Source organism: Pseudomyrmex gracilis, unplaced genomic scaffold (assembly GCF_002006095.1).
Source record: "Pseudomyrmex gracilis isolate BER0280 unplaced genomic scaffold, ASM200609v1 scaffold_5, whole genome shotgun sequence".
NCBI classification, from domain to species: Eukaryota; Metazoa; Arthropoda; class Insecta; order Hymenoptera; family Formicidae; genus Pseudomyrmex; species Pseudomyrmex gracilis.
The window spans coordinates 997,423-1,011,511 of NW_018020589.1; the positions used below are offsets into that span (position 1 = coordinate 997,423).

The 14,089-nt window shown below is 35.5% G+C and overlaps 1 protein-coding gene across 3 annotated transcripts; it reads right to left on the reverse strand.

Annotated features, from left to right (window-relative positions):
* Positions 1–227: 227 nt before the first annotated feature.
* On the reverse strand, positions 228–14,067 carry LOC109857909. Of its 3 annotated transcripts, XM_020434704.1 has the most exons (12): positions 13,843–14,067; positions 11,947–13,778; positions 11,188–11,889; positions 6,873–11,093; positions 5,949–6,632; positions 4,371–4,700; positions 3,766–4,276; positions 3,326–3,507; positions 3,062–3,209; positions 2,605–2,811; positions 1,927–2,042; positions 228–1,086 (listed from the first exon to the last, which is right to left on the reverse strand). In XM_020434704.1, exons 2-12 carry the CDS (start codon positions 13,655–13,657, stop codon positions 968–970), a joined length of 8,931 nt encoding a protein of 2,976 aa, XP_020290293.1. In that variant the 5' UTR covers positions 13,658–13,778; positions 13,843–14,067; the 3' UTR covers positions 228–967. The 3 variants fall into 3 exon arrangements, with proteins under 3 accessions (XP_020290293.1, XP_020290284.1, XP_020290301.1); XM_020434695.1 differs by having other exon boundaries at positions 11,188–13,778; XM_020434712.1 differs by lacking the exon at positions 1,927–2,042 and having other exon boundaries at positions 11,188–13,778.
* Positions 14,068–14,089: the final 22 nt, after the last annotated feature.

Below are 14,089 nucleotides of genomic sequence, written 5' to 3' on the forward strand. Positions count from 1 at the left end.
AAATAACACAAACACGGCTCCAACTTGGAAATCATGCATAAAAATATTAGTTTTAATGCTTGAAAATTTGCATAACAATATCTTTGCATATAACAACAAATTTTATGTACAAAACGTTTAAAAAAAAATCGTACTTCTTTCATATTTTTCTATGTAATATTTTATTATATGAATTACCCACTGAAGTAATTTCGACACAAATTAGGTTTGAGGAATAAAAATATAAAATGTTTTAATATCTTTTATTTTTATATTATTAAATATTAATTTTTATCTAACAAAATTGTAACATCGTATAAATGCAAAAGTTAAAAAAGGCGTGATTTGAAAAACTCACGATATGTAAAAAATCAAATATTTCTAAAAGAAGTTACAATTAGGAAAAGTACACGACTTTTAATACACATTCTATATATTTAATAATTTTGACAAGAGTTTTTTTTTCGTAAACGGGATAAACATACAACCTTTTTTTAAGATAGTGTTTGTTGCAAACTTGCTATAATCTGAATCGTAAATAGTAAACATTCACGGAATAGTCATCCTATGAAGCGTTATATATACATGTCACGAAAGTACTCGAGAGAAAAATCTCTTGTATATTCCATACATAAGAAACTTAGCTATTTTAACATAATATATTACATTAGGATTATACAATAGTCTTAAACAAATCGCTTGAGTTATTTGAACAGTTTGAAAGCGGAACCATTAAAACGGCTAGCTTGGACGGTTTCCGACTGTTCGAACTATTTTTAATAACTTCGTAATGGTTGCTTATATTTCTTCTTTGCCTAACATAATTCGTCATAAATGTCAAGTAGTTAAAAAAAGAAAAGTCGAAAATTATTCGAACTGTGTTGAAACATTTAAAATTTTTGGGCACTACACTGCACCGGCACACATTGACACATGCCATATAGCTCGATATTGTTTTCTTGGTGTGACATTACTATAATGATAATGTTCATGTTTTGAGCATTCTCGATACTAAAGACTTTGTCATTTGATGGCGACTCGACGGTGTACAGAAATCACACTGATAATTTTTCTTGTCTATTACTACTCCCTTGGTCTCCACGCATTCTGAAAAGATGTGTTAAAATAATTACATATACAATCTCATGCGATATATAGTTTTTTTTTGCGATAAGAACAGAGTTGTCCATATTAATTCCTTCGTTGTCGAATCGAGATTAAGCAACCACTTGCTTTTAAGTATCTAGTATTTTATGATCTAAAGCAACAAGCATCCAGCAAGCATAACAATAGTAACTATTGCATAATGAATACGTTCTTAAATAAAAACCAAATTTAGGTTCAACACTTTTATGAATTACGAAATTTACTGCAAATCTTATAATAATGTTTTGGCAAAAGAAAATGAAAAATAGAAACGCAAATAACTTAAATATGAGTCTTGGCGCGTAAATAACAGTTAAACAAAATTTGATAGCACGTGCAAATGCTCAAATCCTTATTGTGTTCCAGCATGCAACAAATTTGACATTGTAAGCGCCAAGTGAGAATTAACAACTTATTGAAACGAGAAGAAAATTTTCTATTCAACCTCATCAAATCCGTAATACATTTTTACATTTGATATGTAAACAAAATATATGTATATTTTTTTATTTTTAAAAATAATCTAGAATAGTGCGTAGTATAAAATAGTAAAATTACCAACATACTAAAAAAATTATTACATAGAAATACATGAAATATGATCTCTATAGAAATGTGACCTTTTGCGATTTCATTACTCTAAATAGATTCTTAAGAGTTTGTACAGTCACGTCTGTCATGAGAGTCGTGTTCATAAGTAATCTACAAGCTAAGTAATCTACACTCTGATATATGAATTCTCTCATATGCATGGAGCTCAGTGTTAAACTAACAGAATTGTATGAAACTTGGTGTCAATACCTAAGTGCAGATACTTGTCACATGCGCTGCAATGCACTAGATTCACTTCCAGGTCGAGCCTTTGGGCAGTATGACAGCGACTGCAGTGCGGGCAATAGCGACCCTTTCGCCAGAGCCTTGTTATCGCATAATAAAGATTATGTGGTTAGTGAAAAGAATTCAGGTAAGGTATTATTATGTATTTCAGCGGTGCTCAAACAACAGCACAAAAGGAAGGGAAAAATTACGAGTATGTTACGTGATAATATTTTCCTTCACACAATTAAGTCACAAAAAAGTTTTTTTCTGTTATATAATCAAAAAAGATCAAAAAGTAAATTTTGAGTCGTAATTGAGACTAAAAAAAAACCATCCCAATCATAGTTCAGAAATGCAAACATTGATAAAAGACTAAAATAGTAGAAAATCCATTTTTTTGAGTAATTACTTAAAGGCACTTGATATTAACACTTAAAACAAATTTTTTGTTAAGTGTTATGTTTGTGTTACAAGTTAAAGAAGAAAGACAATATCAATTCAATTTTGAAATGTAACAATCAACATTTTATGCAGACTCGATGTAATGAAAAGAAAATATGTTGAAAAAGTGTTATTGGATGAGCTGTGAAAAATCATCAAGCATTTGAAGCCCAGCGTAGTTTATAAAAGAACTGGTAACGTCTTATAAACAATACTTACTTTGAACACGGTACACAAAGCGTTGAAACATACACTCTGGTATTTTTTTCACCTTTTTTATATTCGTGCTGCCATTGCGCAACACTGTTCCTGTCTGAATTAGCACCACCGGGTTCCCTTGACCCGCAGTTCGCGCATACAGCGCATTCTTGACAATGCCACCTGCCTTGTGGCACTCGTCGCAAACCGACACAATAAATATGATACCTGTGTGAGATAGAAAATGTGCGGTATAAAACTTGTACAAATAAAACAACTTCACAACAAGTAACTTTACAAACCCCCTATTATGCTGTTTGATCTTAAGAAAGAATTATAACTCATTACTTATGCGAAGAATCTTCTTTTTCGTAATAAAAAAAGCAATCAAAGCAACATCAATAATTCCTGAATTGTAAATATATAAATTTGTAGCATATTTTTCTCATGTATCAAAAGGCACGGCGAACAAACTTACCCACGATCGCACATATCACAGAAAAGCATTTTGTCTTCATCCGCAGGATCGTGACATTGTGCGCATGTTTTGCAATCGGTGCACTGCCATGCATACGATTGAATGTGCGGAACCATATCCAATGTTAAATCTATACAGGATGGATGGACTGAAACCCACATAATTCAATTACTATTTAATATTCTCTTAATTAACTCGGTAGTAAAATCTTCAAAAACATTTTTTTTTTTTTTTTTTTTCAAATTTTCGTAATGCGATTTTTACCGTTTCCATTGCAAGTACCACATTGGATTAATATTTCGGACATGTTGTGTTTGTTCAGAACTTTCAAGCACATCTTGCATTTGAACTTTACATTGTCTTTTGAGTTTGAGATTTCCATGTCTACGTCGTCCATGGTCGATTGAGATTCTTCTGTGTCTTGCGTACCTTCGCTGGAGGACGAACTTTGAAATAAAATTATCACATTATTGCGATTATTGTTTTTTTTTTATAAACATATCAATTTATTATCAGCAAAAAAGGTTTTAAATTACAGCCTCTTTTAAATAAAATTAAAAAAAAAAAAATTTGCTAGAAAACTTTATTATTTTATTTTACAAATTATATTCTGCATATAATACATTGTTCGATATCAGTAACCATAAGACAATTACATTAAAAAAAATATATGTAGCATATAAATTTATGACGTGTCTACAAACCTCGAGTCGTCAGAGGACGATTCGCTATCGCTATCACTTTGAGAACCTTCGGACTGACTATCGAATTTACGTTCGTTAGGCCGCGTGGGTCCGTACAAGACCGTATTTAACGGATAATATCTCAATTCCGCAGGCGTGTACTCCCGATAATAATCGGTATATTGACCAGGTATCAGCGCTACAGGATAATGACCCACTTTGTGTTCCGGATCAACTTTCTGTTGCTTCTTTGGCACGTGGATCGTAAAAGTCTGTAAATCTAAACAACACTTTCGATTCTCCCTACGGGCTTTATTTAAACTCATGTTCCACGATAACGCGGACTGTACCGCCATTTCCGCAAGATCTATTCTATTTCTTTCCGCGTTTGCCGCGGCGGTCAGTTCTTTCTGCTTCTTGGAATGTTCTTTGACTTGCTTCTCTCGCATATGCTTGCGATATTCCTCGTACTGATCGGGAAAGTCGCTGCACATAATATCCAGTACTTCCGAGCTACACACCGCAGTTAATCCTGTGTGATAATAAGAACGTATTTAAAAGTTCATATTTTCTAACGTTATTTGCACAGCTACTTCTTTTAAATGTTTTTTTTTTTTTTTACTTACCCATGTCACACATTGATTCACTAACCAATCCATTTTCTCTCAAATAATTTCTCTCTTCCATATCAACTACTCTACGTTTGAGATCGGGATATTTGCGTTTAAAAGACTTCACTCCGAGATATTGCGAGATCTGTTCCTGTATCATAAAGGTTTCGCCCTTTCGATCCAATGGCCATTCGTATTCTGCTATTTTGTCAACAGTGAAAGGTCCTTCATCGGGATCAAAATTAATTTCCATTCTTCGGTTCTTCACTTTGACTTTTTCCGATTCTGTTGTAGCGGTGCTCAGAACACTACCTTGCGATTCCTCATTTATTGTCGTCTCTGAAGCTGCAAATGGATCGGTTTGCGAAACTTAAATTTATTCGCGAAAATATCATCGATATAAGATAAAAAATTTAAACGACTCAAGAATAAATAAAGACACATGTTTTACACCTGCATATTTGACGCTTTTACATATTATCTCCAATATCGAATATTTCTCAATAACAAAGATAATAAAATCTACTTTACACAGTAGATGACAACTTAATAAGTTAGCTGACTTTTATCACACACTTCTCATAATTTTCTGTCTGTATCAACAGTCTTTTCTGTGATTTTTAAAGTGCGTGCGTGTAAAACTAAATATGAATAGTGTTTTTATATTCGTTAGCATATTAGAACACAAATCATTATATCGATATATTATCTGTCTCCGTGTACACACTTATTTTCAAATAAACGTATAAAAATATATTCATAATATATATACTTAAATGGACGATATGCGAATTAGTATGAGCGTTTTTAACGCTGCCAAGCACAACATAATTGCAACACATATTACAAATAAAAGAAATGATGTACACTGTCTTGCACTTGAGCACATCATTACAATTTCGTATATTTAGTTACTTGAGAGACATCTTATGCCGCACAAGAAAAGATCTATTTTTAGCGAGCTTGGAGTTGGATGTGTACCAACACAGCTGTTCAATGATTAAACTAAAAATATTTTTTTTCTAGATTCATGCTATTGAAAAATTTATTTTTTTTTATTGCTAATAAGGAGCATATTGCATCTCATGCGCAAAATATTCTTGAAAAGTAAACATATAGACGAAAAATTAATCATTACTTCTCTAACGTGTGAAAATTAAAATATATATAGAAATAATAACGTAATAATAAATAAAAATAAAAGCATCATAAAATGTTAATAAAAAAACATGTTTAAGTTGTGTTTTTTTAACAATAAAATATAATTATAGAAATCAGATTTTAGAGCAATTTTTGAATTATTTGAAAAACAATATTCTTTAATTCACATTCATTCGCGGAAACGTTTTCAACAGTACTGTAGTCTGTTTATTAGTTGTTATAATTTTTAAAATTTTTGAAAGATAAGAACAGCTCGATACATAAACAATCGTAAAAAGTGTACAGTCATGTGCGTCAACGGAAACACTGTCGATGTATCATAACACTGTATGTAATTTATACAATAATGAGAAAGCAATATTATCATGTCTCATATTATCATGTTATATAATATTCTATTCAGTATTTTTAACATTTATGTGCAAAACATACCGGGTGCTGGTATATTTCTAGCCGGTGTCTGAGACCTTGAACCGGATTCAGCACTCATTCTTGTTTCCTCGTCGATCACTTGGACTGTCGATACCGTTTCACCTCTGATCGTTGCGTCTGCTTGTTTCTTCGTTGACGTCGGCGTCAACCAGTTTGAATGCCCAGGTGGTACAGGTATCTCTTTAATCTCGGATCCTCTGCCTGATCCATCCGATACTTTATTCTTATTCTCGGCATACTGCTTCGCTGTCGTCTTTTGTGTTTTCTCTGATACGATTTCCACAACCGACTTCTTATCGGTGATTTTCGAACCCAACGGATTTATTTGATTCGCGGACATTTTCGATTGATCCTCTTGAGCGCTCGGCGATCTATCAGGATCCAATTGCGCGATATCGGAATCCGCGACCTTACAAGAGACATCCTTCTTTCCCGTTTCTTTGCGATTTGTTAATAAAACGTGCTTTTCAATCTTACACACGGGATTCATGCTCTTACGATCTATAGGCGGCTGTTTCAGTGCCTTGTATAATTCCGACGATTTGTCGAGCGGTTCTTGTTGCACTGGTGTATCGATGGTAATGACAGCCATCGTCGATGCCTCTATAGCTGACAAGTCTTGTTCTATACGAGACTTTTTTCCAATATGAGGCTGCACATTATCCAATTTTCGTTTACCACGACCTATTATATATATATATGTGTGTATATGTATACATATTTCTTATTATACATATATATGTATGTGTATATCTATATATATGTACGTGTATACATAACGAATAATAAAAGAAGAGTAATATTTCCCAATAAAGCAAGATTACCAATAATTACATACATTAATTTTCTCTTATATACAATAAAATTATATAAAATATATAAATCTGTCTTAAATAAAATATTAATCGTGAAAAAGAAACAAACCTCTGCCTCCTCTGCCTCGTTTAGGTGGAGCGTAACTCTTCTGATTTCTACAGGTTCTTTTAGGTCTTTCATTTTCTCTATGTTCGAGCGGTTGAGGAGGGACTTGTTGCGCGTCTAAGGCCAATGGATCTCTGGCCAGTAACATTTGCGCGTGCAACTGTTGTTGCGGATTTCTTCGCGGTCTACCTCGTTTCTTTGGCACCTTGATATCAGTCACTTTGTTTTGAGGCGTCACCTCTTCTATAATGACGACGTCTTGACTGGAGTTCGAGTTCTCGTTGACGATTATCAGTTCCGGACGGTGCTCAATAATCTCGCAATCCGAGGATCCGCCTGGCGAGTTGGTGGTTTTGCCCAGAATGTCTTTGAGCTTATCACTTACTGATGGTGTGTCCGACGGGGACGCTGTTGTCGGTCGTACTTGCGTGATACTGATCTCCTGATTGATCACATTCATTTGTTGTCGACTGATCAAACTTGTTTTCGGATCAAACAACAGCTGTTGTTGCTGCTCTTGCTGCTTCTGTTCCCGACATAACACCGGTTGGATAGTAACTTCCGGTAGAATTTGCGAAAGCTGCTCCAGCTTGGACTTCTTGCTCTCCACTGGCGAAATCGTCATATCCTTACGTTTGAGTTCAAGTTGCTGCTGAACACTTTCTGTTTGCTGTTTCTTATTCTGTATTTGGACCGGTTCAATTGTTACTTCAGACCGGTTGCTTTGCAAAAGAGATGAATGATGGCCGGTTTTAAGAATCTTTAATGGAGGTTCTTTGTGCACCGCGACGTGATCCATGTATCTGTGAGGAAAGTTCAGAGCAGGATCTACAGTTGCCGAATCCTTTTTGTGTATGGAAGATTCATGACTGTCACAAGTCACGATTGTGGGATGTCCGGTCTTCGATAATTTGATCTTCATCTCCAGTGGCGAGTCAGCAGCGTCTCTGCGCTTCTGTTGTTTATCCTTCCGCTCGCAAGAAGATGTAGAAGACGGTGTTTCCACCACCGAAGCGTCGCCTGTCTTAAGCAGCTTGATCTTCATTCCGATAGATGAATCGCCACTTTTGGAATATTCCACATCGGACACACGCATGGTCTTATTTTGATCTTCGGTAACAGCCTCGTTTTGTATGATCGAAGCGTCGCCACTTTTAGACAGCTTGATCTTCATGCCAAGCGGAGATTCTGTTCTTTGTGGTGCTTCTGTCTGATCCTCCCGTGATTTCGAGTCTTCACTTGCTGACTCCGTTTTATCGGATATTACCGAAGCGTCGCCAGATTTAGATACCTTGATCTTCAAAATGTTGGTTAGAGAAGATTCGGGAACTTGAGGAACGTCCTGCTCCTCGTACGCATCTGACGATGTTGACGTCACCACCGCCTTCGGCATCTTAATCTTAATTCCAGAAAAGTCTGGTGTCTTTTCTCTATCTTCAGTTATTTCAGACTTTTCTTTGTATCTAGTTTCTTTGACATCATCTGTAACTTCAGAATGTATAATAGACGCGTCTCCTGTTTTAGATAATTTTATCTTCATACCGAGAGGTGATTCAGTGCGTTTAGACGAATCGGATGCTTCAATTTTCTCTCTCGTATCTTCAATATTATCTACAGAAATAATAGACGCGCTACCTTTGTTCTTACATAATTTTATCTTCATTCCAATCGGAGATTCCGTTCTCTTCGGTTCCGAATAATCTTGCTTCTCTTTCTTCGAAGACGAGTCTTTTGTATCTTCAGAGATATCCGGAGACACGATAGAAGCATCGCCAGTCTTTGACAATTTAATTTTCATGCCAATCGGGGAATCAGTTCGTTTTGGTGCGGTCTCTTTATGCTCTTCCGAAGGATGATCTTGTCTATCATTCTGAATGATAGAAGCATCGCCAGTCTTAGAGAGTTTAATCTTCATTCCGATTGGAGATTCAGTTCTCTTTGGACTTCCTTGCGGTATTTCGAGCTTTTCCTTGTGTTTTGCGAAAGCTTCCTTCGAATCCTGCTGTCTAGAATCAGATATTATCGAAGCATCCCCTGATTTGGACAATTTTATTTTCATACCGATTGGCGAATCTGTTCTTTTAGGTTCTTCGATTTTATACTTTGTCTCCTTCGAATCTTCTGAATTGTCATGTTTCTCTGTACTCACGATAGAAGCGTCACCGGATTTTGACAGCTTGATTTTCATTCCAAGGGGAGATACTGACGAACTGTCAGTGGTATGCCACTGACTTGTCTCTTCTACATTCTCATTAGATATTATTGAAGGATGGCCACCTTTTGATAGTTTCAGTTTGATCTTCCCTAACTTCTGACCCGGACTATCCTCCGGATTCGGTGAATTCGTGGCCGATCGGATCTTCGGGCTCTTTGGCGATCGTGGCTCGCTGCAATCAGTAATCGCGGATTTAGCGATCTTTAGAATTATTCTTGGCGAGCCAACATTCTCGAATTCCGAGTATTTTTCGGAGTCTTTACGTGGTGTGTCAGTGGTCTTCAATTCTATCTTGTCGATCGATTTCGGTGATTCCAACATCCTCGCCATTGCTTTCGCATCCTTCGGAATGAGAAGGCTATCATTCGGACTGATAGAAGATTCCAATACCTTTGCTGAATCTGGTATCTCGATCTTCGGTGGTTCTCTCAATCGTTCTTCCAATATCGACGTTCTTGGAAGTAACAGTTCGGTCTTCAGAATACTCTCACTCGATAACAGTCTGATGTCAGGTATAGGTTTCTTTTCTTGCAATTGTTCCGCTGCTTGTACATTCAGAGAATTATCGATGGGAGCAATTTCGGACGAAGTTTTTGATGTGCAATTCTCCGTATCTTCATTCAATTCTTCGTTTATTTCTTCAGGCATTTTCTCTTCCGTATCTGTATCAGAAGCGTTCTGCATCTGTTCCGCGAATTTTCGTTCGCTCTCCAGCTTCGCAGCCTCCGAGATGATCTCGGCTTCGGAAATAGAGATGGAGTCTGCAGCAGAGACGTCTCTCAGATCAGCTAATTCAGATTCGACGTTAGCGTAATTATCAGTTTCATCGGATGCATAAAGATCCGCATTAGCCTGTTTTGTTATATCATCAACGACGCTGTCTACCATCTTGGGCGAAAGAACCAGCGGCGAATCCATTATTTGTTCCTCGGATTCCTGCAAGAATTTCACTGCGGATTCCAACTCGGATATTTCCGAACTTGACTGTGAATTCTCGATGACAGTCGGGGTATCAGTGTTCTCTCGATTACTTCTCGGCATCACGCCCTCCAAAATGTCTTGCGGCAATTCCAGCTTGGTTTCACTTTCCTCCAGTTCTTCGACAGATTCCAACTGATTATTTTCGAAATCTATATCTAAATCGTTTTGTTGCAAACCGCTATTTGTTATAAGAGGTTCCTCCATCTTTTCAGCAGCTTCATTTACTGACTCCGCACTCATATCTTCATTCATTTTTAATAATTCGCTATCTTCGTTTTCAGTGATTTTATCGTTAACCGGTATGTTGACATCACCTTCATTTATTTCATCATTTCTGCTCAAACAATCAGCAATCACGTCTGTAATGTAGCTTGAATCTTGGGTGATAGTTGCGTCACTCTGATCTGCCTGACCCAATAAAATATCCATATCAACATCTTTGCTCACTGTTTCTTCTATCGGAATTTTATCTTCAGATTTCATATCTTTCAATGAATTTTCATTATTTGGTATAAAAGAACCTAGAAGACCTTCTAAAGAGTCAATAGTTGGTGCGACATTTTCGGTGTCCATATCCACTGCATCTTGAGACAGTCCCTCCGTTAACTTTTCGGAATCCACTCTTTCGTTCAAGTCTTCTTGTAATAACGAAATGTCAATGATGTTAGCGATACTCGAGTTTACATCCTTTAAATCGACATTAGAAGATTCCTCTATAATTGATTCCATATTTTTCTCTTCGATTATTGGCGTTGCGTCACTTGATTCGACTGATTCTCCCAAGCCTCTCTCCAGTATTTTGGTACTTTTATCGCGTAATTTTAATTTTGCTTCATCATTTTCTTTTTCTTCAATGTCTTCATCAGATTTTTTAATTTTTTCTTCTTCTTGAGGTTTTTTCTCTTCTTCTAAACTTGACGCAAGAGTTTTGCTTTCTTTGATTTCTGTCTCATCTGATGACATCTCGGTAACATTTTCCTTAATTTTATCTTCTTCTAAATTCCGCGCGGTACTTTCTACAACACCTTCTGAAAAAATCGAATCAATATCAATTAATAATAGGTTTATATCGTTTTCTACAGATATATATTTAACAATGTAATATTTTTAACGTTACTTTACCTTCTAGTTGCATAGCGCCTGAATCAACTTCTTTACTTTTGACATCTTTTTCCGATTCGGATTGATTGAATGGTTCTTCTGCTTTATTTTCGGTTGGTTGTATTTTATCCTGATCTATGTTCAAAGTTAAGACTTCAACTGGTAATTTTATCTCCTGAATTTCTTCAGTTTCATGTGATGGCTTATTTATATTTTCAGTTGTGTTATTTGAGTCTTGATTTAATGATGGAACAGGACAAGACTCTTCAAGTTCATAAGATACTGGATTTTTTATTACTTCAGCTTTTTCCGACACAGATGAAACAGATTCGTCTTCTACAATTTGAACTAATTTTTCAACTGCTTCTGTAAGCACATTTTCTTCTGTGGAAGTAGCTGTTTTTATAGAATTAACATCGATAGATATGGACTCTTTATCAGTAGGTACTGGACTTTTTACATCACTCTGTGTCGCTAAATCAGAGTGTACATGTAAATTTACTTCCTCTAAATGATCACTTGCAGATTGCTCACTGGTTGTTTCACTTATTTCTTTTTTTGGATGACTCAATGATGTATTTTCTTTTAAAACTACCTTATTAGTTGTATCTGATGTAGTTAAAACAACGCTTTCATCCATTAATGTCAATTTTTTCTTTTCTTTTATACTACTCAAATTCACATTATCTGAATTAGCAGAAGTATCATTTGTTTCTTTGCGATCTGTAATTTTTGACGAGATTTCTGTAAAAATTTCATGACAAATTTTATCAAACTTACCACTAGTCTTATCATGTTCCAGAGAAATCTTCTGTGTCGTCTGAGAGGTTTTACTAGCACCATTTGCTTCTTCAGAATGATCACTCTTACTTATCATTTCTGACATATTTACTTTCTTATCAGATGTATCAGATGATATAAAATCCTGTTTATTTGCAGATTCTAAAACAGTATCCCTATCTTTGCACTCAGGTGTATATTGTATAAGTTCCTTTATATTATCTTCAGCTAGAGAATCATCATCAGTTAGTTTTCTTTTCTTATCTGGTAATTTGTTTTCGCTAGAAGAATTACTTTGCTCTGTTTCAGGAGTAGTTAGCACATTTAATTCTGATACATTTTCAGTTTTAATATCTTGACTTTCTTCTGTATTTTTTATTATTTCCTCCGACGACGCGGAAGAAACAGACATATCTGCAGTTTCTTTACTTTTGATAAAAGTTTGATGCTCTTGCACTGATTTTTTTACAGCTGTATCTGTTTTATCTATTTCTGTGTTTTTATCTTCTTCGCATATGCTTGTTTTCTCATCATCAATAGATTCTTCTATGACTTTATTTAGCACAGGAGTATCTTTGTTTTCTTCTTCTTTTAAAACTGATTCTTGTTCTTCTTCCTGTTTCAACATTTCATTTTGATTGGATTCTTCTATTTCTTTAACTTTTACACTTGAACTTACTAGTTTACTATCAGCAAAGTTTTCTACTTTTACATTTGATTCTTCTCCAATATTCACATCTTCTGTTGTCTCTGAAGATTTTGTAGTTTCTCCCAATAAATTGGATTCCTTAGAATTATTTTCCTCATCTTGTAACTTCTTAGAAATACTGAACAATGAAGATTCTTCAGAGACAGAAATTGAAGGAGTATCTTTAGATACATGAGAATCATTATCATTTATGTCTGTTTCCTCAGAATCTTCAGAGTTATATGCTTCTCCTATTAACTGCAAGCTTTTGCTGATGCTGCTAACTGTTATCATAGGTTGTGTACTGTTTGTGGATTCATTTTGAATCTCAGTTTCTTCAAAAGACTGAGTTTTCTCCTCAATATCTCTCTCATGTTTGATGGCATCTTTTTGCAGCTGGCTTTGAGAAACTTCCTGAGAAATGTCTGACTTAACAGTTACAGAAGTAGTTTCAGTATTTGACTTACAGTCCTTGGAAGACGATTCTGATGTACAAACTATAGATGTATCATCAAGTATTCCATTATTACTTATGTTGGAAGTTTTATCTTCACATGTCACATTTTTATCAGTATGATCAGATGTGCTCTCTGTTTGCATTTCTTGGATATTATCAGCAGATGTTTTAACACTGGAATCATCAACATCAGTAATGCTAGTTTTCTCTATATTTTCAATAGAAACAGAATCAGAAATAGAACTTGATGCTGTAGATGAAATCTGTTTTGTTTCTGTACTTGGATCCCTTAACTGAGAAGTCAAATCCTTAGTTTCTGTGATAATCTGTGTAAGTGCAGCAATTTCACTCTCCAATGTCGAGTCACCAACTTGTTCACCTGATTGCACACCAATTATGTCATTGATATCCATCATGCTCAGAGCTTCAGTGTCATAAGTTTCAGTATCGCTGTCACTGCCATACGGAGCATATTGTGCTGGAGAATTATCCTTCGAAGATTTTTCTTTTTGTTCTCGATTCGAGTCCTTTGAGCCAAAGAGGCCCATTTCAGAATTCTGCGACATAGTTTTGACGTTCCTTATAGCGGACGCTGATACACTTGCTACCACTATACATTTATATTCGATTCTTTCGCCAGCAGTACGTGAAACTCTCGCAATTCAAACAAATCAGCGTGTCTTGTCACTGGAAACACGCCGTCATTAATTTTCGAATCAAAGAAGTGCGAACAATTTCAGCTTTTACTTACCGTTTTATTGTTCATTTATTTATTTTTGTGCAAACATAACCAAAACCTTTCCTTCCATCTGCGTGCGAATCAATTGCAATGAGTTACACGTATTGCACAAATATGATTCAACGAAGCGCGAAATGTTATACTGTTTAACTTTCTCAGATAGACGAGATCGATATGCAACTTTGTATAAACGATTCACATTTCGTTGAAAATTTATTTTGTCAAATCGTAAAATATTCACCGATACCAACTGAAACTC